Raw genomic sequence first — 24,781 nt, 5'->3', positions numbered from 1 at the left:
TACCCATCCAACTATCGATTTTCGTAGACAAATTGTGTTTTGGCATGAAATCTTATAAGTGGGGATTTGGGGTGTGTGGCTAACTAACCCAGAGGGAGGATGGAATATGGAATGGAGTCGCCACCTCAATTTTTAGAAATTGAAAATTTAGGAAAACTCGGATTTTTCAAGAAAAACATTTTTTCTTGGTGACTTGTAACTCAATGAGAAGAGAGATTTGATGGGTTCGGGGACCAAGGTACAGTGTGGGAAGGTGTTAACATTGTCGATTGGGGGGAATAGTGAAAGGCAAATTATAGTTCTTGAAATTTTTATCAATCTAGTTTTATTTTGAAAAATTGAGGAATAGTGAAGGGCGAATTTGATATTTCATTTTTTCCATTAGTGCTTAACTTAATGTCAATTGTTAGAAAACTTAGGGGTACTTTAAGACAATATGTAAACAATAAGGGTAGAGTTGGTCAATTTCCTAAACCTTAGGGGTACTTTAAGAAAATTTCCCATTGAAAATTAACTAAATAATATTGTAAATAACTAATTTTTAAATATTTTAAATATAAAAACTTTAATAACTATATCATATTCTAGACATTATTTAAAAACAAAAAATAGATTACATAACGAAATTATGTAATAACTTAAAAAAATTTATCAAAAACACAAAAATAATTATAATAGATTTAATATTATTCGATAAAAAAGAATATAAATATAAATAATTTAAAAAAATTAAATATTTTTGAAATATTAATTATGTATTTTCATTATAAATTTTTAATAATTATTGGAGATTAAACTATTGTTATTTATTGGAGATTAAACTATTAATTTAGTTAAAATTGGGAGTATTCATTGGCAGTTTAGTTGTAGATTGTTTGGCCAACTAAACTGATTTGGTCGAATTGGGGAGTTGGTAACTTGAAACTAACCGACCATTATTGAAAATTGGCTAATTTGAGTTGTATCAGTCAATGTTTTTAAAAATTGACATAGAGATCGACCTGCTTTTGCATCCAGGTCACGGTCACCAGTTCAATTGTTTAGGTCGAACGGGTCAGACTGTTTTGTTCCATGTCAACACTCTATATATTTAAATAAATATATATTTATACATACACACATGTATATTTATATATTTTATTTATGTTTTTAATTTCTTTTATTTAAAAAATATTAAAAATTATGATTTAAAGCCATAAAAGTTTTTTTTTTTGCAATAATAGTAGGGCAAGGCACCCATGGCTCCTTGGGATGCATAGATCTTGAAAAGTTACCCAAATCACAAAAAAAAATCACCTTCATTGGATATCGGAGTGCAAAGTTATACCCTTTGAAAGTTTGCATATACATTAATGCTATGTTTGGTTTGAAGGAAAAAGTAGGGAAAGGTGGGGAAACCTTTACAAACCTTGTATGGGTTTCCCTACCTTTCCTTTCTTTTTCCTCCAAACCAAATGTAACCTAAGTGTGCAACCCGCAACCTGGTGACTACGTTGAATAGGTTAACGGTTGAACCATTCGAGTTGGGCAATTTTGGACCAAACCAACAATTTTGACCAAAGGGCGGGTTTTAATAGAATCAGACCCAGAATCAATATCGGGTGATGGTTTGAATGATTCAATAGGCTAAGTCAATGACGAGTTAAAAACATTGGTATTGGTTTGAGTCGATTCGCTTAATAAAGTCCATACATTGTACGGGTCCCAGTAGTTACATTTATAAACAAAATTAAATTGAAAATTGAAATATAAACGTATGAAAATTTAGTAAAAAACACAACACTCAAAACCACTTGAATAAAAATCTATGATACCGAAAAGACATGTACCGGACGAGCTTTGACCAATCAAAGCACTCAAGTGACGAATAGGTTTTGATTGGTCAAAGATGTTTTGGTACCATGTCTTTCGGCATCATAGATTTTCCCTTTAATGCCTATCACTTCCTTTTCTAAGAGGGAGGCAAGGCCATGTGGCCACGTGTTCGAAGAACTCTCATATTTTCATATTCCACGAGTTTACCCACAAACCACAATCACTTCCTTCCGAGTTCCGAGTTTCTCATTGTAGAAAAAGAAACCGTCCTCAGGTCGATCCCAACGAATCATTGAAAACCATAGCGAACTGCATACCATCAGATTAGAATCTCAGAAATTGCACCGATATACCAAATGGATTCCAATCCTATGGTTTATAACAAACACCCCCATTGGGTTGTTAAAAACCATTAGATTGGCATCTCAACGAATCATACCATATCGACTGCAAAGTGCGAACTGCAAACCATCAGATTCGCAGCTCAAAACTTGCACTGATGCACCAAATGGATTCCAATCCCTATCCCCTTTGGGTTAAACCCTTTACGTTGGCATCTCAACGAAAGCAAATTGCAAACCATCAGATTAGAATATCAAAATCTGCACTAATAATCTATTTTTTTGAATAAATAAAATTTATTTTTATTTTTAAATATTTTTAGGTTGAGGAACTTGTTAGTAAGTTTCCTTGTATGCTTCCACTGGTTTGTATTGTTTTTCTGGAGACTAGAAGTCTAGAAAGTTGAGAAACAGTGAGCACAATCTTACTAAATTTACTCCAGCATTAATTGAAAAATAAAATAAAACCGACCCTACGAAGGAAAAGGAAAAAACCAGAGTTCCTTTTTAAAAAAGGAGAAAATAAAAAAATAAACAAAAAGTAATAGTTGCTGCCCTTAACCTAAACTGAGGTTTCCTCTCGTGCGACTCTGGTCTGGGTTCTGTACCCTTTTCTCACTGCTTCCTTTCTTTCTTTTCTTTTTTTTTGTTTCTTTGTTCCCGAAAAGATTTAGAACGGGGACCTATATATATTAGAAGAGTATCAGATTAAGCAGCTTTTGTTCGAGATCTTTGATTAATGGCGACAGCCCAACAGGGGACGGATCGAATCATCTCTGCTGGTATGTAATTGAAAGAAAATAAAAGTTTTTTCGTCTTTTGGTTCTGGTGCCTGGTTATTAATTTATCGTTGTGTGTGTGTGTTTTTTTGGGTTTTCTCAAACTGTTTTCTTTTTTTTTTGTTGTCTCTTTCTGATGCATCAAAGAGATCCTTTTCATGTAAGATTCTATGAACCCAGTTGGCTGTTGGATTTGATTTGATGGGGCTGAACTGATTCCTTATCGGATTCAGGAATTCCGGAGTAATATTGTGTGTTTGATGGATTTTACTAGCTGTTGGAGCCGGCTTTGCTTGTTATATGAGATTATAAAACGAGACGCCTATCGATTTTGTTTTACCTTTATTAGATTCGGACTAGGTTTGTGTCGTTTTGCTTGGCTTCTTTTGCCAAAAGACGACTTGTGTTTCATGAATTGGGGAAAAATCCCTATTAGGCGGTTTCATTTATGGAATTTGTACTGTGTTGTATCGAGAATTCGTAGCTTGCAACCGAGGTAACGGAAAGTTGTGACTTTGATGCTTTTTTCTATCCCTCCCTTGATCTATTTGTTTAATTATGCTTGTAAAAGAGGGAATTTATGTGGGGGCACATTGTGATCTGCCCTTTAGGGACTTTGCTGTTTATGCTGCATCGAGATCTGAACTAGGGTTTATAGGATAATAAAGCTCAGATTCTATTTAGTGATTTTTGGATCAAATAATAAGGAAAAAGCTTCTTTGTTAGGTAAAATTTATTCTTTTTATTTGTTATCCTGGCTAAAGACTTGGAAGCCTGAAAAAACTTTCTCCCTTGACGAAAATTTGTGCCCCTCTATCTTTTATAAGTTAGGAAAGGACAGTGTATCCCAAAGTCATTTTTCTCTCCCTCCCCTACAGTTTAGACTTTAGAAGTATGTGCTGTTATAAACTATCAAGCAGAGCTGGTCAGACATCTGAATAATCATCTTCATCATCATTCAAGCCTTATCCCAACCATATGTGGTGGGCTAGCTGAAGAATCTTGGTACTTTATGTAAATGCCATGGATGTTTTAGCATTATATTGCTTGCACATCCTAGGCTGTGCTTAGTCTAAGCTACATTAACTACTTTTTGGAGACCCTGATGCATGACATGACATACAATGGGTGTTAGATGCAGTTATAACAGGAATCACCTTAATTAAATGTTTCTTTGGGTAACCTGGGTCAAGTGATAGTATGTTATGAATTCTGGCTAGTTTCATGGTTTTACTGGTATCTGAGATGTGTAGTGTCTGAAATTGAATGTGGAAAGGATTTCTAAATTCTTTTGTTGAACGAATAAGCGTAAGTTTATTTCTTTTCCTTCTGCTCATCTATTGCCACATGGTTTATCAGTCAATAACACATGGGGGAAATTGCCATTTGGTTCCAATTTAAGGAACTCTAGTGAATGAGTGATAGGGATCAATAATCGAAAATATACAGCTAACAGAAGAAGAACCTATATGGGAAATCTCAGTTCATAGTGGTGAAGACGTTACACCAATGAGTCCAAAATCATGGCAATGGCCTTTATAAAATTTTAAATATTCTCATCAATAAAAAAATTAAGATTTTCCTAAAAGAAATATCCTCTGTTGGCCTCCTGTTTTGCCATTGCATTGGCTCATCTATGCTCCCATTTGACTTTTAATGTTGATGTCCTTCTTAGTGGTTTAATCTCTTTAATCATGTCCCTGTGTACTGCCACAGAACTAAATCTATTTGTCTTAACCATTTGACTACCACTTCAGAATCTCCTTCCACTTCCAAGTTCCTATATTTAAGAGTTTTAGCCAGTTTCAGTCCTTATAGGGCTGCTGTTAATTCTGCTTTTGTTGAACTGCTCTTTCCAATTGGGCTAGAATATAATGCAGTGATGTCCTGTTCCAGTCCTTGTGTAGACCTCCAATACCTGAGGGACCAGGATTACCCCTACTAAACCCATCAAAGTTTAGTTTAATAGAATTCATTCATGAGGTTCCCACCTTCTTCTAGTGATATTGATAGCTGAAGATATTTTGCTATCCACTGGCCAATGCGAACCTCTTGTTATATCATCTAAGGTGAAAGGTGTTTCTACGAAAAAATGTGAAATGATGAATGAGTCTTGTCTCGAGAACCCAATTAGCCACTCTGATAATGATGCTTTCTGTGATGGAATTTCTTGATCTCTGTCATTAAATATCTTGTTTTGGTGTTTTATAAACCCCTTAGATATCTTTAATACATAATGTTGAAGATCAGTTCTTTAGATGCTTGCATGTTCTTCATTACATCTGATTGTTGAGGCTTCTCTGCATCTATGATTGTATGACATAATCTGCTTATGCCTCTGGCTGAAACTATGAAATAAGATCAGATTGATGCATACCAATTTTTGCTTTTCAAACTGTTGTCCATCTTCTATTGGGCTTCATAGAACTTATTCTACCTATCAAAATGAAGCTTTGATCTACAAAGTTTTATTGCACCTCTGCTTACGGCCAATTTTGATTGGTATGATATAGCATAGGCTATGTGACATTGACACAGTAGGCATTAACTTGTAAGTCAACTAGTGGACCATCTAATCAATCGAGGGCCAGATTATTGCATCACTAATAGTCAGTCGATGCTTATAACGCATGATGTGGTCGCTTAGGATGATTAAGCATTGACTAGGTTGATGATGTAATCAACCACAAAGTCATCTTGAGGCTTTATTTGTTTGTTTATATTTCTAATTATTTGAAATGACATGGAGTATATTTGTATTTTGTTATATTCATGGTGTTGGTTTAAATATGTTATGGAATATGATTGAATAATGGTATATACAAAAGGAAAAGACATAAAATAAAAGAAGATAGTGGAGTCCTTTTAAGTTTTCTTCTTTTCATTGGTTGTGCTGGTAAAGAGTTGCGACAAACAAAGGGTATCAAATAGTCATGGCTGTATTCTTTCTTTGGAAAACAAAGCTGATTCCACATCCTATTGTATCTAGCCTACTTTTGTTTTTTATAAATAACCATAAGCTTTATTAATTAATTATGAACATTAGTTATGTATAGATTTTACATTCAACATTCAGAGAGAATAGTAAATAACCATCTCTCCCCCTACACTTTATTACAATTGTGCCAAAAAAATGTTCTAGACCCACCTATTGTTTTGCTAAAGCATCAGCCATGCCATTCAATGATCTTTGTACCCATTAAATCTGTATGAGGTATGAACATATTCCTTGTTAGCCATCCAAGTTTCTTGGTTTCATTTCTCTAAATCCATGAAGCTGTCTCATTGTTGAGTAGCCAACTAATCATCATGTTAGAGTCCCCATCAATGATTAATTTTCTCAATTGCATTTCTTTTGCCCACTGTACACCCTGTAGAACCACCATTAGTTCTGCTCTTAATGAGTCCCCTATTTCTTGAACCTGAAAAAAATGCGATGTGATCCTCTTCGTTCCTAAAATCATCTGCAACTCCTCAATGTCTCAGATCCCCCATGCTATCATTTTTTTGATAGGAAATGGTAACTTAAAACTTGTACAAGATACACAGGTCTAGTCCCTAAAAGTAGGGAATCCGATCCCCAAAATTAAAAACTATTACAAATTAGCCCAGAACAAGTCACCCTGTTTGTCCCTTGTTTGGCTAAAGAATCAGCCAAACCATTTGCTGTTCTAATCAATCTAACCAGTAAACCAACTTCTCTTGAAAGGCTTCTAATCTCCCTCATGCTTTGCCTATGAACCCACATTCCTATACTACCTGTCCGTAACCACTCAATCACCGGCTACGAATCCCCCTCTACTTCAATCAGTTGGAGGCCCAAATTCTTGGCCAATCTCAGCCCTTGAAGAAGGGCTAGTACTTTTGCCCTTAGGGAGTTACCCTTTCCTATTGGTCTAGACTCTAGAGTATAAAGCCACAATCTTTCCTTGTCCACTTCTTATCACACCACCTATACCTAAAGGACCCGGATTGCCAAGGGAACTTCCATCAAAGTTTAGCTTATATCTTTGGCTTATTGGAGGTGTTCAACTCTCCTAAGTCACGGGCTTAAATGATGAAGAAGATGCCGCTGCAGTCCAATTCCTCAAAATATCATCAAAAGGGAAATCCTTGAACAGTTCCAAGGTCTTTAACCAATGTGCAACCTTAAAGGTAATGCTGTCAATAAACTCTTCTACTGAATTTGCAATTTGAATCCCCTTGTTGGTGCCACCAATCTTCTTTAAGTTGCATTATTTTTTGGTAGATGCCTGTGTCACTTCCCCCTATTTTCTTATCATGCCATCTATTGAGAAGGCTGAAAATGTAGCCATAAATTTGATCCATTGAGCCACCTTGATTGTAATGCATTCAATTCTCCTTAGGGTGCAACCTGGGTGGGTTCAGGTTGGGCTCTTGTTAAAATTTGAATGTGCCTGGCCAGCCCAAGGTGCACCCCTAATTCTCTCTTGCTCTTTAAAGATTCTTGCATTTCTTTCTTCTATACAGTTCAAATGAGTGCTGCTCTAGTGCATCTTGACATAATTCTTTCCTGTTTCTTAGGCCACAAGAAAGTTGATGAACAAAAGAGATCACTCATGTTGAAAGTGAGATTCCACCTGCACCCAAATAAAAAAAAGGAACCATTCCAAAATACAAGCAACAAATGGATACGGGATTAGTAAGGATAGCGAGTCTTACAATTTGTATTGCATAGAATACACCAGTTAGGAGACAAAGCAAGAAATTAGGCCTCCTTTTGTGAAGCATACCAAGTGTATTAATTTTCTCATGGAACACTTCCCAATAAGAAGCACCAATTCTTGGAAGAATAAGACTACTCTACACCTCTCTCATAGGGAAAGGCTGCAAAGTAAGGGCAGGGGGATTTAACCCCCTGAAAAAGAAGGTACAAGAGAAAGATCCTGAGGAATTAAGAGGCCAAATATGATTATCTGGCTTGGTAGGACCCAAGAAATTCCCTCTTATTATTTGCAACATGCTAATTACACTAGAAAGTTCAGAGTCCAAATGCCTCTTCTAAAACCCAAATTTCATTCAAACCCAATAGAAGAGGAAGATGAAACAATAAACTTTGCAAAAGGTTCTCTTTTACAAGTAGAAGGTGTAAACAAGGTGGGAAATTGATCTTTTAAAGGTGAATCCCCCTCCCAAAGAATACCATGAGTTGTCTTTTTTGGAGAAACTTCTGTAGCTCTAGCAGATAAACCAGCATCCCATCCATTATCCATCAAACCATGGACACTTGCCACCACTTATCACCTGTCCATTGGAAACCTCCCAGGTATTTAGCCTAACTTTTTATTTGTTTGCAAAATGAAGGCTGTAAACTAAATGTTCAATATCATTCTTTTCTTACGTAATTATTGGCTATATTAACCTGTTTATGAGATCACATTGGTATCTTAATTTTGGAAGATATCTTTTTTAGTTTCATTTACTAGTTAGCACCCAGGAACCAACTAATCATTGCATCCTGGAGAGGTTAAACAACTAGTTATCACCTAACTGCATTGATTATACTGTTGATGGTCTTGGTGAATCTAATGCATGCTAAATTTTCCTCGTTTCTAGAACTTACAAATATGCTAAAACCTAAAGCAGTCAAGGTGGTTAGACTCATTTTAGTTTTCTCCAAATAATGGTCTATTGAGGACAGTTGTTTGGTTGGATGATGGATATACTAAATATCTTCTTATATTAAATAACATCTTGGCACCTTCTTTTTCTTTCTTTTTTGTGGTTCATACAAGAGGCTCCTTTAATTCAAGAAATTTGTTGCTTTGTCATATGTATATTTTCTGTTCATTAACAATCCTTGATTGATCAATGATTTTGCAATGTCTGCTTTCCAAGACTCTACTGAGTCGTTGAGCATATTGAACTTGAATGCAGAGGATAAACCTGCCAATCCAGATAGCTTGAAGGAACAGGTATTTTACTTGACCCTGTAAAGTATCATTTCCGTTATGCTGCTAACTTCATTTCTTAGTTAAGATGCTTTTCATAATATTTTGATTTTCATATATGATCAGCCCCATTCAACTAAAGAAGAAAGGATGGTGCCTTCTAATCCTTCTCAGGATGCAGCAAACGTAGGTTCTCCAAGAGATGCCACAGGTCAGGCAGGATCTTTGGCTGCTGCTGGAGATTGTACTGCTGCCTACCCATCCAATATCTACGCTCCTCAGGCACAGCCATTCTACTATGGAGGTTAGTTTTTATTGCAGCAATGATCTGTATGGAATCTAGAAAATTGTGTTTTTATGCATCACTTGGTGACATCTGTAGGACAATGATCACAATGCTGAAATGTATATTTATTTGTAGGGACAATGCAAATCAGATCTAAAATATATCCATAGAAAAGAATAGAAAGGATATAATAACCTAGGAGTAAGCAGACTCAGCACCTATATAGTCAACACTTTCTAGCTTGAAGGAGCTGCACCTTCAAAAATTTCTGGAGTATGCACAAAACAAAAGAGGCAAAGCTGCTTGTAGGATGGGTAAAATGCTAAATATAAGGAATTTAATAGTGGAAGGGGAATCCAGGACTGCTGGGTTGTTTGAAGAATGACTGACAAAGAATTACTGAACCATTTGTTCTTGCATTGCAGATTAGATGATGGCTTGGGACTGGGTTAGAGGAGTATTTGGGGTGGATTATTGTCCAGAGTCTGTTGAAGCCTTTTTTTTTTTTTTTTTAAGAAATGGCAGTTGGATTAAAAAGAGGGTATATTGTGTGTATATTGCCCCCTTAGCTGTCTTCCGTGCAACTTGGACTGAGGGATACTAGGGATTTTGAAAATACATCTCAAATTGTATTTTCAATTCAGCTGAAGCTGAAGTCATCAATTTGGCTTTAGGTTTTGTTAGAAATTGGTTGTCTATACATATTGAATTTAAAGAGGTTACTTCTGATTGTAATTTTTTGAGGATGGCCTTTTTTTGAGGTCATTCTCTTTTGGTATGTACAGCTTCTCATTGTACAAAGGACCTTTTACATCAATACAATTACACTTCACCTTTGCTAAAAAAAATACGTCTCAAACTGAGGAAATGATGGTCAGGAAAATACAATACATGCTGTTTTCTTAGTCATTGTAGTAGCCTATTCTTATTTTCTTCAGAAAGATGCACTTTGTATAAATGAGGTGAACAATGGGCAGTAGCTTTATATATCCACAGTGTGCAGACCCATGATACTCATGGGGTTGTTGTAATTTTGTTTTGTTTCTGCAGTTTAATTCAATTCCATAAGATGGATAAAAAGATCTGCTAATGGCTTGATGGATGGATTATCTAAGCAAGGAGTTCATAAACAACAATTGTGTTGGGCTCAATTATAATAGGGTGATGGGTTTGTTGTTGTGAAGGGTTATCAGCACAACCTCTTGTTGTATTTTCTCTCTTTCTGCTCAAGTAATTAATAATTTTTTTTTTGTGTTGCTGAACAAAAAAAATCTATACCTTTATTCAAAAGAGGAAAAAACATGGCAAGGGAGGTGAAATACCTAGCAAGCAACAAGGCTGCGTCGCTGATTCCTTAGCAAGGGAATAGGTAAATAGGAGCAATCATTCTTTGGGGGGGGGGCGGGGTGCATAACCCATTAATGGTGTGCCAATTTGAATTGTTCAACTGGGTGTCCAGGTGTGCCAATGTTGTAGCACTCACTTGCAAGAGTAGGGGTGGGAAGAAACCAGTTAGATTGTGGATGTCCATGGCTGGGTTTCAATCTGCAATAATTTTACATGAGTTTGTTTTTGTTTGGCAGTGCTGCTGTTTGCTTTTTTTTGATAAATACTGTTGTTTGCTTTTTATTGCATTTGTTGGATTGTAATTTGTGCTCCAAACCTTGGAGCAAGCTTTGTACTATCTTTCCAGCTGCTTATTTTCGAGCGCGCTGGTTCTTTAATGAATTTATTGTTGATTATCAAAAAAAAAAACCCATTAATGGTGTTTGTGAAGAGTAGACAAGGGATTCTGTGCTAGGGGCCAACCTAACACGAGGGATTATCACTTTTGTACATGGCACTCTTTCAACATTCATAATTAATAAAAGCTGCTTGTAAATGTTTCAGCCTTATTAATTCCCTTACAAAAGTTTCATTATTAATTCCCTTACAAAAGTTTCAACCTTATTTACAGATTAATGGTGTTGAATGTTCTTATTAGTTATTACAAAAGAAACAACATATTCCTAACTAAAGGGAAGTAAATATATTGATTTTAAGATACAAAGAAACAACATTTCTCTATGATATTCTAAATTCAAAATAGGAAATAACTAAAGGCAAGTAAATATATTGCTAATTAAATTCAAAATAGGAAATAACCTCAAAGACTAACAAACTTGGCAACTGAGGGGGTATTTGCTAATATGTATGATTTTTGTTTTTTGTTTTCAAAATGAAAACAACTGCTACATGAGCAAAACCAAGCACCCTCTATCTATCAAAAAAAAAGCACCTCTAATATTTTTTTTTTTTGAAGAAAGGTAAGGTAATTTTATTAAAACAACAGAAATTACAGAGGGGCTCCAAAAACGGATCTAGATTACAGAGAACAAAGCCCAAAACTAAATTACAGCTCAAACAAACTTCTAGACCTCAGCTGTGCACCAAGATATCTGGATTGGAACCCTTTCACAGCTGAAGTCCAAGACACATTTACTTCCCCACACTACAAGATAAAAGACTGTCTACATCCTTAGACTTGTTTTGAAAAATTCTTCTGTTTCTTTCTGCCCAGATGGTGCCGATCACTGCTGCAGGAATAGACAACCACACTTTTTGCCAACTTGGAGAGGCCTTGAAGCTCCCAGCTTCTTAAGAGATCCATTACTTTACTTGGCATGGCCCAGGAAAGTTCCACAGAAGAAAGAAAATGATCCCACAAGGCTGTTGAGACAGGACAATGGATAAAAAAATGGCTGTTGTACATTTAACCATGCACGCTAAAAGCACCCTCTAATATTCATAAAAAAACCCAAACACCCTCTAAGAGATCCATGCACGCTAAAAGCAAATTTTATATTCTTCTAAAATTCTAAAATAGAAGACTTTGCAAATTTTTGCCAGCCAAAACATGCAGGTTGGTCTAATACACTGCATCATATAGAAACTTTGTACATTTAACTTCTACAATGGGGCCCATGAATGACATCATGCCCACAGCAGAATCCTCTTTTTTTTTTGTATGCATATGTTTTGATGTGGTTCCTTTTTTATTTAGATATTTGATATTTTCACATTATCAACAGATCAGGTAAAGGAGATACTACAGATTAAAACAAAATAAAAATAAAAATTATCACCTGTTAGGGTGATTGTAACTGAGCAATGATGTGTATTAGACAGCATAGAAATGAAAATGTTATGGTGATAAACTGATGATCTAGGCCCCCCATGAGAGATGCATTCATTTAGTACTTTAGCCTAAGGAACTTGGTGGGCCCACAACAGGATTTTCTTGATTCCAAGAATGTCCTTTTGGCTGTGTTTGGTAGAAGTGCAATTTTATTTGCACTAGTACAAATGCATGGGAGTGCAAGTGGAAAAATGCAAATTCTCATTTAATTTTGTTTTGGGTTTTATTTTATTCTGCTTCATATCTTAATTTACTTCATTTGTACTTCAATCAAACAAAATAAGCTAAAATTTGAAACAAAAATAGGTCAGAATTTACATTCAAATCATTTGCACTGCCATAGTTTTGCATCAGTGCAAAGTTATTTGCATTGCAACCAAACACTGCCTTAAAAACAGTTAATAATTATTCATTATGAAGCTATCTAAATGGGAACAAAAGTTGAGTGCAGATTTCATAAATGAGTGTGTGTGGTCCATTAATTAGCTGATTCTTTAAAACCGACTTAACTTTTCCTTGTTAATCAAACAAACTGCAGAAAGTGAAATTTCATTTTTTTTTTATTTAGCTTATGTTTTCTTGGCAACTAAATGACACCCTAGAAAACAATGGCTTAGTTGATTTAAGCTTGTAGGGTACCTTAGATGGGTCACATTACATGGGCAATGGCAACTGTAGTGTTTTTTTTGGTGTGCCTGTGTGTGTGTTTTATGGATTGGTGAATATAGAATTCCATCATTGATTGTGATATTTTAGGTTTATTGTCTCAAACAGGATATTAATATTTTCTTGATTTGTAATTACAGGTTATGACAATATTACCGGTGAATGGGGGGATGAATATCCTCCATATGTTAATGCTGAAGGCTTGGAAATTGGATCACCTGTAAGTGCAATCCATCACCTTTCCTTCTCCATAGTCCATACGATCCTTTCCTGATAAATCTCACCAAATGTTTCATGTTTCAATTTTTTTTTTAGGGCATCTACAATGACAGTCCATCTGTTGTGTTTCATACTGGTTATGGATACAGTCCTCAAATGCCATATGGGCCATATTCCCCAGTTACAACACCTCTGCCTTCTGTTAGGGGTGATGGCCAGCTTTATTCCCCCCAGCAATTCTCGTTCTCAGGTCCACCATATTATCAACAGCCGGTTCCTCCTAGCATGCCATATATTACTTCACCAACTCCAGCCTCCCAAAATGACCTAACAGTACCAGTTAACATTGACCAGCAAGGTGATGGCATGCTTTTTGGGCCTAGACCTGGCTACCCCTCTCCATTTGGATCTTTTGGTAGAGGAGGCAGCTTCGGTGGAAATTCCGGCACTCCTGGTTTCTATGATCTGCGGCAGGGTTTTGATGGTTTTGGTTCCAGTGGACCATGGTCAGATTGGTCAAAATCCTCAGATGGACAGAGGTCTTTTTCTCCATTGTCCTCACCTGCAGCTTCTCCACAACCAATTGGTGGCACACTGGGTTCATTTGGGCACAGTATTGGAATGGTTTGTCTCTAGTCGTTTTTTCTACATGTAAATGAGAATGTAATTCTGAAATTATAGGGTTGCTTCTTTTGAAGACCATAATTTGGGTCATTGTTATCGAAAAATATTACTTACAATTTTTCTCTTTGAAGCATGCAATGGTTTGTCTCTAGTCCTTTTTTCTACATGTAAATGAGAATGTGATTCTGAAATTATAGGGTTGCTTCTTATGAAGATCTCCATAATTGGGGTCATTGTTATCTAAAAATATTGCTTACAATTTTTTCTTTGAAGCATGCACCATTGCTGGTGAGTTTGAGAACTATTTTTTGATGAGTTAGTTTGAGAACTATTATGAATCCATTATTTAGAATTCCTGCAGTGTGCTACATTTACATCCTGGATGTAGGATGCCATGCCATGATACTTGTCAGGAGCTTTATCTATATCCTCCGACAGCTTCAGTTGGTACTTTAAGCAAAGAAGAAACTGATTGTAAATTAGCATATTACTTGGGTCACATAGCTTTTTATTCCTTCTAGATCATCAAAGATCAATGGCATTGTCTGTAATACAATGATTCCATAGATCTATAGGTACTTAATTAGAAATGGCATGGGGAGCAAAGCTGAGTTTGGATCTAGTCCCAACAATTGGTCCCAACCGCCATTGCAGCCATGCATTGGGAACATCTTCCTTGTCCTTCATCGCGAGATGTTCCCGATGTACAGCTGCAATGGCTGTTGGGACCAGATCCAGACTCAGCAAAGCCACTGCCATGATTACTACAGAACAGCATTTCTAGTGAAAAGACTGCTTGCCTTTTGAATGTACACAACCAATTAGGCTTGGTGTTTTCAGTTTTCAAAATAATATTAGTAATGATCAAAATGCAAACATTCAATAATAATAAAATATTCATAAAAAAACCTCAATATTAATAAAAATGTTATTATTGTTATTGTTATTGTTATTTTGGTTCGAGGGCAAAAATTTAGCTTACCATTTGATCTTTGACAGGCTCCTCAGCAACAAAGACCATTGTATGCATTTGGATCTGGAGCTAGCTCATACTCAAGAGGTTACCCAAATAGTGGTATTTATCAAGCTTCTGGTTTTGGAAGTGCACCTATTTCCACTTTGGAAACAAATGGTCGGAACTGGTTGGCAATTGAGAAGGGCAGACGGCGAGGAAGAGGGAGTGGTTCTTTGTGTAGCTGTAATGGCACACTTGATATTCTAAGTGAGCAGAACCGTGGACCAAGGGCCTCAAAGCCAAAAATCCAGACAACCAACGAACATGGATCATCTACAGATAATAGTAAAAGTGGTTTGTTAACTGTTGATGCCCATGGCGAGTCATATAACCACCCAGATTTTGTTACAGAGTACAAGGATGCCAAGTTCTTCATAATAAAATCATACAGTGAAGATAATGTTCACAAGAGTATTAAATACCGTGTCTGGGCCAGCACACCAAATGGTAACAGAAAATTGGATGCTGCTTATCGTGAAGCTAAGGAGAAACAAGGGACCTGCCCAGTTTTTCTCTTCTTTTCGGTATACTTCTTAACATCCAGATCTCAAGGTTTAAAAATGAGCAAGTTATAAAAAATTAATATCAAAATTTCAATAAGTTATTGAACAAATAGCTTTCTAACAAAAACTTTATCTTTAAGCCTTACTGTCCTTTTCTAGTCAGGCCCTCTACTGTTTTATAGGCCTTGGATGCTCTTGCATCATTTCTAAGGTAAAAAAGGCTGGGGGAAGATTATACTATTGCTTTTTTTGACATGAAGTGGGAAATAATTACATTAGATGAAGCTGGTATATCATTATTTCCACCTCTACTGATATCTGGTGTTCTATATTATGCAGGTGAATGCTAGTGCACAGTTTTGTGGGGTAGCAGAGATGGTGGGACCTGTAGATTTTGATAAAAGTGTTGATTATTGGCAGCAAGATAAATGGAGTGGGCAGTTCCCTGTCAAGTGGCACATTATAAAGGATGTTCCCAATAGTCAGTTTCGTCACATTATACTTGAAAACAATGATAACAAGCCTGTAACAAACAGCCGGGACACTCAAGAGGTAGAATTTCAATTCTCACCTCAACATTCTCAGAGTAGAAATGGACTGAAATATTTTTCATGGTCATTTCAGATTCATACTTATAATGATAGCAAGCCTGTGTCAACATTGATGGTCGTTTCTTTGAATGTTGTTACCTTTGTCTGCTTCGCTGCCACTGTTCTTGCTGGAAACAGTATCTTTGAGCTTCTGTGGCTAAAAGCAGATGCTAACGTGAGACTCTAAAAGTAGATTATTAAGCATCATGGTGACATCTAGTTTTTTATTGTAGCCATTGTTAAAACCTTTTCATTCTTGGTGGCATGACTTACCATATAAATATCATTAGTAGGGTTCTTTTGGGTCGCCTTGGTGTTCAAGTCAGGGAAGTTCATTGGGTCTCCTCTCACATTGACAAATCCATTTTCCCTGTATGTATAGGTTTTGGATGGGAAGTATATGGACTAATGAGTCAAGCAGGGAGGACCCTGTGGACCAGCACAGGCTGTCGTACATAGGCAGCCAATCTTTTCCACCCATGTGATGGGCATAACCTTGGAATTAAACCAATTGAATTCTCCTAGTTTCCAGTGTATGAATTCCCCCCCTCCTCCCCCTAAAAAAAAAGAAAAAAGAAAAAAAGTGTTCTATTTGAAGAGAAGAATCCCAAAAAAACTATTTTACTGCCCTGGCATAAGAGTCCAGCATAATACCAAATTCAGAATACAAGATTTGGCTTCTCACAGGAAGCTTAAAACCCTTTGTTTTTCCGTGGGAATAGATCCTCATTCTTCACCTCTGAGCACTTATTGTAAGCCTCATTTCCGAGGCTTATGTATGCATGATATACTGTTGGTTGTGTTTTATTTGTTTGCTTTTGATGTAGTGCCCATGTGGGTTTTCCTGTCGACCTTAGTTTCTTTTCTTATCTAATACCAGTATTTTTTGCAGGTCAAATTGGAACAAGGAATTGAAATGTTGAACATTTTCAAGAATTATGAAACTGATGTTTCCATCTTAGATGATTTCGATTTTTACGAGGACCGGCAGAAAGCCATGCAGGAAAGGAAGAAACAGCAAGCCAGCTTGATGACTGTCCCTGTTGGTGGTGGCAATGAGCACCGGAATCCAGTCTCACTATCTAGTGACTTCATAAAACAGATGTCCAAGAGCTTTGCTCAAGCTGTTAGGTTGGAAGAAAGTGGTAAAGAAGACCTGATAACAGAGAAGGGTGGCTCTGCTGTTGCTGCATCTGTGGGTGCTGGAGTTAAATCTGAGGATGTAAAAACAGCAGGGACGGTGGTTTCAACTGCACAAAGCAGTTAGGATGCTGCAATAGTGGGCATATCGGGCGGGGGCTGACTGGGATTCGACACTCTTGCTCCTTCCATTTGTCTTTTTTTAAATTATAATTGTTGTGTGAAGGTGGAAGCTGTGTCGTATTGGAATTCATTGGAGTGCGTTGGCATCTGCATGGAAGGCTATATGGATGTCTACAGGCTGACGCAGTAGGTTGTATAGTATGTGCTTGCCTGCTGCCTTTGCAATTGTAATTTTAGTTTTCCTTGCTTTTTGTTGTGGGTTGGAGCTGTAATTGAAGCTGCTGGTTGATGTAAGTTAATAAAGAATGCAGCAGGAGCCCCTTTTAGATATGGCGAGTAGTTCATGATGCACTAGTGGACCTTGACTGTGTTGCTCTTCCTTTCTTTGGTTCTCTTTTTCTTGAAGTTTATATTTTTTTCTTCTTTTATTATTAACGCTTACATATTAATAATATTAAATCTGATTGGATAATTGAAATATCAATTCTTTATTGTCGAAGGCCTTGACCCAGTTGGCCCACTATTCCACTATACCAAGAGGGGGTCTTATACTTATCCATTGTTAAACTACCGAGTGCCTTGATTTTCTACAACAATATTCGAGGGTTACAGACTTGCAGTGACGCTTCTGTAAGGGCTTGCTGACTTGGGCCTAACTGATTGTCTTAACTCCTAACAAAGGCCATAATACTGTTGTAGATGTTCAAATTTCAATTCAGAGATAATGTGTGGTGTTCGGTAGTCAAAGACTTGAAGAGTATCACAGCTTATTGATGATTATCATGCGACAGGTATCGGTTTTCAGGATCATCCAGGTCTGTAAATTGTTAGACAAAACATTCCGTATTCCGTATTGATATTTTGAACCTCCCATTTAGAACTCCTGAATAACAACACAGCTGAAAAAAGAGGACGATTAGTTTGATAAAAAACAGAAAAAATAAAGAAAATGATTAGTTTGGAAGTTTTTATTGGCAGAGTTGTGGTCATACAAATACAAATATGTACAGTGCAAATACATATAAAATAACACAAAATACATGATTTTGTACTCTACATATTTGCATTTGTACTCCTTCCTAACTGACCCTAAGCAGAAAATATGATTATATATAATTATACAGAAAATAATACTTTAATAAATACATAATCTCTGGACACGAGTGCATAGATAGTATTAAAAATTTAAGACATTAAAACCTAAAAAATAAAATATACATAGACTCATGTGATCCGTGACCCATTGTTTGGGTCAAAACTCAAAAAGGTTCACAGTTCAGCCACCTAGGTCAATTGGTCCTTTGATCAAGTCACGGTTTTTACCAATTCCTAGGTTTTGGGGTCAATCCGAACCAAAATTGATATCGAATGATGGATTGATCGGTTTGATTTCCTGAGTCAACGATGATGTAAAAATATTAGAGACATTAAAATAAAATAGTATAATACAATTGAAAATAAAAATTTATATACATAGTATATATAAATACGTGGTCCATGCATTTATATTTGTGGGCTGGGCAGGGCCGTGCCTTGCACAAGCCGTTCACCACCAAGTTGGCTTTGTGTTTTTCAGTGGAGCCTTCATGATTCCTTTGAATTTTGAATAATACCGATTGCACACTACAATGTTGTCGACACCAAGACCCAAGTGCCAATTGTGAACAAGGTCCAAGGTATCGATGAACAACTTGACAGATGGCCCTAATCTTTAGTATTTTGGTGTATTATCCGGTTCAAAAACAATACATTTTTTATGATAAGTTGCAATACTTTGGACTAGATCTGGCAACGGGTTGGATCAGGTCAGGTTGGGCCAAGTGATTTTGGGTTATTTCAAAGAGGATTAAGTTTTGGGATGGGTCAGTAAAGGCTAGATCTAACCCTAAATATTCATGTTAGGATTGATCCATGGGTCAGATGGGTCAATGGTTCAACAACCCGGATCAGTTAGTTTTTGATTAAATCAACGGTTTTTTATTAAAATATATTGGCTATTAGGTATAACCATAACAGTTCGAACAGTTCAACCATCCGGGTCAATGCCAGTTTGAAAATACTGGTCAGGGGTCCGGTTCTTGGGTCAAATGGTTCAACCGTTCGAACCGAACAATTGGCCTGTTCTGACAAAAAAATAAAAAAAATAAGATAATGGTCAAAACCGTCGAACGGTTCAAATGATTCAACCGCCTGGGTCAGCGATTTGCTGACCAAATCAACGTTTTTTTTGCAAATATCCGATTTTGAGAAAAAAACAGAACTGATCACCTGACTGATTCCCGGTTTATCCGGTCTGACCGTCTGGTCCGGTCTAATTTTAAAAGCCATGGAAAATAGGTGATCCAGTAGTGATTCATGACCCAACCCAACCCAATCCGACCCAATATCTTTTTGGGTCATGTCACCTAGTTCGGATCACTGGATAGAGATCCTAACCTACTGTTTTTTCGTCTACATTGAACCTTAATTGTAAATGAGAGTGGTGAACTCCTTTTACATATATGGCTGCAAATTATATACAATTGTTTGAATTTGAGTCCAGGCTTGTTAAGGGTGACATTTATTTGATCTATTTAATAGGTTGAATTTGAATCTGATCGTTTGAGTGTAATGTTTTGTCTCCCAAAGAATTGTAGGTTCATATTTTTCATAAAGTTACATTTTATTTATTTTTTAATAGTAAAAAAGTTTTTTAATCATTTTCAGTTTAATTTATTAATGGCATTGATATCCGGATTCAACTTGAATCCAAATCGGAATTAGCGAATTAGGATCTGCTCTTCACAGAGTGCACCTCATACCGATCTTGCAGGTACATCCTATTGTGCATTGAGAATATCTCCCATGAATAATAATATAAAAGTATGGGAAAAATTCCCAGATTGGCGCGAGAAGCACTGCATGAGGAGCAGATCCGGATTTGGATCTAGCTACATCTCATTCAATTCCTATCCATATATTAACCAGTCAAAATTGGATCTATCCAGGGGCAGAGCCAAGTTATTGGGTGGGGGGAAGGTCCTTGGCCCCCCAAAACTTTTTCCATCCCTATACCTTTAAGGGGCCATTCTATTTTTGGCTTTTGAGAAGGGGAAAGTTGATCAATAAGATTTTCAGAGGAAATGTTATTGGGTAGGCAAAGTCACATTAATGCTTATTTATCTCAATCATGACTCAATTTGATTTCTTGAAATCTTAATTTTAACTTTAACATAATCCATTATTTTTTTTTTGTATATTAATCAAATCTGTTTAAAATGGATTTTCAGGTTGGATTTGAAATAGAATGACTTATTTACTTTATCCAGGGTCGGATTGGACATTGCCTCAATCTTAACATAGCCTGAAGTTAAATAGGATTCATGTTTTTTTTTTTTTTTTTTTTTAACTTTAACCTTAAGAGAAACTTCAAACCGAACTTTTTGGTTGAATTTTAGTTGGAGAATACATCTCATAGGCACATAGAAAATTTCATCTAGTCTCCAATTTTCATTCTCCCTCATCTCTCATTCTCTTGCCCCCTCCCCCCAAAGAAAAAGAAAAAAAAAAAAAATCCTGGCTCTGCCACTGGATATATCTATATCCCATTCCATAAGACTTATTTCAAAGAGATTGGGTATTTAGTGGCAACATAGAATTTTGGTTTCCTTGCAGAATTTGGGTTAGGGTAAATTATTGAAGCCTCCCAAAGTTTGGTAATTGCAATTATCTTCCCTGAATTTTCTAACATAACTGTAATTAGATTCCTTTTGTTAAAGTCTTTTAACACGAGACACGAGACACGGAGATATCAATAATACCTATGCAATTACTATTGAGACTAGTTTCTACAGTAAAAAAATACAAACTTTATGAACAAACAACAAAAAAAAAAACAGAATTTAAAATTACAATTTTACCTTAGAGTGATTGATATGAAAAACAGATTTGAAAAAAAATCAATTTTAAAAAAAAGATTAGATTTGGAAGGGCTTAGAATAATGTGTTATTAAATGATTCTGGGGTCTACTTATAACTAACTGTGTCGAAAAGTTAAGGGAAAGTATCAAACTTAGGAAAGATTTTAACAATTTACACATTGGGTTATAATGGGGTGAGTCGCAGATGAATTGGGACGTGCATCAATTGATTTGGTGGGTTGGGTATTTGGATTGTTAATGGTATTCATTACATCTGCTTAATGGGCCCACCGAATAGGGTCATGTAGTGATGGGTTGGTGTTGGTGTTGGTGTAATGGCGTTGGTTGATGGTGGGTCGTTTGATGGTGAAAGTGGCAGAGTGGTGGGCACCTGAACTACTGTAACTTTTCCACATGTAAACTTTGTTGTATCTCCAATGATATTCATCCATCTTTCATCAATTCCAGGCCAGTTGGCCTTTAATTTTGATGAATTTTCGTTGATTAGTTATCATCATGCTTTTCGAACCGCCTTTGACTCGAACGGTTGGACTGTTTAGCCTGGGTGTTGTTTAGGCAATCGGCTCTGTTTTATTCCAAGTCCAGTTCCTGGCAAAAAACTGTTGAATCAGTTAACGATTCGTTAATCCAAGTGGTTGAACCGTCGATAAATCGACCCATTTGATGGTTTTTGGTCATTTTTTTTTATTTTTTTTTAAATTTTTATCAGAATGAACTGTCTATTCGAATCGGATGGTCGAACCATCGATCTAAAAACCATTGATTAGAATAGTTCCATTTCCAGATTGTTTTTTAAAACCATAATTATCACAAAGCTTTGAGTTAAGAGATGGTCAGTTTTTTCTCTCCTTTTTCTCCTTTTCAATCTTAACCTCACAAAATGAAATCTAAATTACCTAAAAGCATTAGAATCAATAATAACAGCCTTAAGCTGGTCATAAATGCTAAGTGAGAGATTGAATGGTTATGGGAGATGGGGCCGATATCATTTTTAATTCTATAGTCCATGCCACAACAATCGTTGGTACTGTATGGGAAAAAAACAGATTGAAAATTTTCATTGAGGTCTGGATGCGGAGGTAAAGACTGACTCGCTTCGTGTATGTGTTTTTAACACTTGGGATTTCCTACTCACTTTTTCTATCTACTTTTTACCCGTAGTGAGTTGAAGCCACACATCTCTCAAAATCTGGTGCCTGTAGGGTTTTTTCTGATTGAGCCAATATCTTTTGCATATAAAAGAGCTTTAAGTGTATTGAGCACTAGGATTTGTGTGAGGCTGCTCCAACTGGTACTCCAGTTCTACAAATTTAGTAGATTCTGTTCATCCCTTACCCGTGATATTTTATGTGCGGTGGAGTTATTTTTCTGATTCTCTTATATTTCTCTATTTCCCGATTAATTTAGATATTGGGTTTATCATTACACCACACAACCACATTGACCATCATTGTTGCATGATCAAAGTCTTTGCATTGTCCTGTAATTTCTGGTGCATATTATTGACTCTAATAATAAATCTTGATAAAGCATGCAAGAGAACATTCCACAACAAACCACAAGTTGAAGAGGAGTGGAAGGCCAAAACTAGAGGAAAACAAAGTGAGACGAGAAAGAAGTGATAGACCATGGAAGCTACTCTATTTCTCTAGGTCTTCCATCTCCAAACCCTAATTACCACTGTAGTTCACCTGTTTCAGCAGTCTCTTCAATCACTTCTGATGAGGCCCAATAGGATGGCCCAGTTTCGGCCAGACTGTTACCCAGGTGGCCAAGTTTTTCTCTATTTCAATGAGTATGTGAGTGTGTGTGAATATTATGTAGCAAGATAAATAACAAAGGGTTCATTTGGTTTACAGTCGGAATCGGAATCAAAATTCTGTGGAATCCGAATTGGAATGGTCCATTCCCATAATCTGTTTGGTTCAGACAGGAATGAGAATGGGAATTAAAATCAGTAGGAATGAGATTTCATTCACAAGGGAGGGGTAGGGAATGGCCATTCCCTCAAATGGGGAAATGGCATTCCAGCAGGAATGAAAATGGGATTCTGATTCTGCCCAACCAAACGGTTGGAATTGGAGACCCATATTCCCATGAACCAAACGGGGCCTAATTGTCAGCACAATAACATTGAAACTTGAAAAGTGAAGAAAGATAAAACAAGAAAAACCACAAATAGAAGGCATACAAGATTTTTATAGAGGTTCAACAAAAACCCATGCCTATGTCCTCTACCTAGAGGACTTTTGGGCACTAGCAACACCTTACCACTAGTAGACTTCTAGGTGCCTGCAATACCTAGGAAAAACTTACAGGGGTGCCTACTCCTATTCAATCGATTGAGGCTTGTTTAAACATGGTATGTTAGGGTTAGTTGACTATGCATTTTTGGTTAGTTGACTACGTTTCTTAGATAAAGCATTTCTATGCCTCAACTATCATAGTGAGTCAACCATGCATTTTGGGGTAGTTGGTTATGTTTCATAGTCTGACATTTCATGCCTTGATTATCACAGTTAGTGTTAAACAACTTATGCCCTTAGCTTCAATCGCATTGTGTACAGATACATTTATTGAGAATGAATAAAAGTACATTATTGTTTCATGTTGATATTTGTATTTTTCTATGTATTCACCCCTTAAATTAGATACTTATGAGACTCATGTTAGTTTAGAATGTTCTTTGCCGTTGGATAGACTTGGGAGTTTATCCTGCCAAGGCTGACACTGATGTGCTGCCAAAGAGATTGGAGCAATTTGCCTCAACTGCTAGGGTTAGACCCGAAGCACATGTAGTGTGTGTTTGGATGAAACACTGAACTCAAATCATTTTCCATTTATGCCTTGGACCTTGGAGATTGATGGGCAAAACTAGAAAGTTACGCATAACCCCTAGACTTGATTATGGTACTACACTAGGTATTGGATTGGGCTGTCTTTGATATGCCAACCAGTGAAATCCATCAAGGGTCAAAACCTGAGTATGTTGGGATAGTATGAGAATTCATCTGAGTGAGTGATCATAGTGATAGGATTGGTCCCTTTGTCGGACAAAGTAAATGATATGGCTTACACTTTCTTTGATAGAAATCTAAACTACCGGTAGTGGATTTCAACTGTGTTTGAGATTTGGTTTTCCAAAATATATTTATCTGATATATATTAATGTTTTATGAAAAATGTTTGCAAAAAGGTTTTAATTCTCGGGATTCATCTGAGTAGAAAGTGTGAAACTGCACCTTGCAGCTAGAGGAGAGGTCCTTCCCTATTGGACAGTGTTTGATCATTATGAGCCGAGAGGTTAAGTGTAAGAAACCATTACAAGACTGATTATCTGGTGGGCTTTATCTTACTTAAGTCCATTATCCTTGGGTTTTCATAGGATGACTAATTTCAAGGATCATTTAGGTGTAAATGTTGGGCCCATATTGAGCCCATAATGATGTGCTCAGGTGTTTATTGCGTTTAAAAGTGAACTTGGCCAAGCCTTTTATAGAGGCTGGGCTAAACCCATGTGGACTTATGTGAAGTCATTGTGGGGTCTCACACCATACAAATCAGGACTAAGTTGGCATGCAACATCTTGGGTTGTGAGCCTTTGAAGTAAATGGGCGTAAGGCCCATAATTAATAAGATTAAGTAAACTGTCACATGACAACTTAAGTTG

The 24,781-nt window shown here is 36.6% G+C and overlaps 1 protein-coding gene across 4 annotated transcripts; it reads left to right on the top strand.

Moving 5' to 3' along the window:
• Positions 1–2,502: 2,502 nt before the first annotated feature.
• On the top strand, positions 2,503–17,675 carry ECT5 (evolutionarily conserved C-terminal region 5). 4 transcript variants are annotated; one of them, XM_010253869.3, is made up of 8 exons: positions 2,503–2,938; positions 8,795–8,871; positions 8,974–9,151; positions 13,118–13,197; positions 13,293–13,820; positions 14,820–15,359; positions 15,678–15,890; positions 16,821–17,675. In XM_010253869.3, the coding sequence occupies exons 1-8, from the start codon at positions 2,896–2,898 to the stop codon at positions 17,193–17,195; spliced, it is 2,034 nt and encodes a 677-aa protein (XP_010252171.2). In that variant the 5' UTR covers positions 2,503–2,895; the 3' UTR covers positions 17,196–17,675. The 4 variants fall into 4 exon arrangements, with proteins under 4 accessions (XP_010252171.2, XP_010252172.2, XP_010252173.2 ...); XM_010253870.3 differs by having other exon boundaries at positions 2,526–2,938; positions 8,834–8,871; XM_010253871.3 differs by having other exon boundaries at positions 2,706–2,938; positions 9,022–9,151.
• The last annotated feature ends 7,106 nt before the right edge of the window (positions 17,676–24,781 follow it).

The sequence above is a fragment of the Nelumbo nucifera genome, chromosome 5 (assembly GCF_055504915.1).
Source record: "Nelumbo nucifera cultivar China Antique chromosome 5, China Antique-T2T, whole genome shotgun sequence".
NCBI lineage: Eukaryota > Viridiplantae > Streptophyta > Magnoliopsida > Proteales > Nelumbonaceae > Nelumbo > Nelumbo nucifera.
The sequence above is the reverse complement of the archived record's forward strand: the minus strand, read 5'-3'. Positions and strand labels throughout refer to the sequence as shown.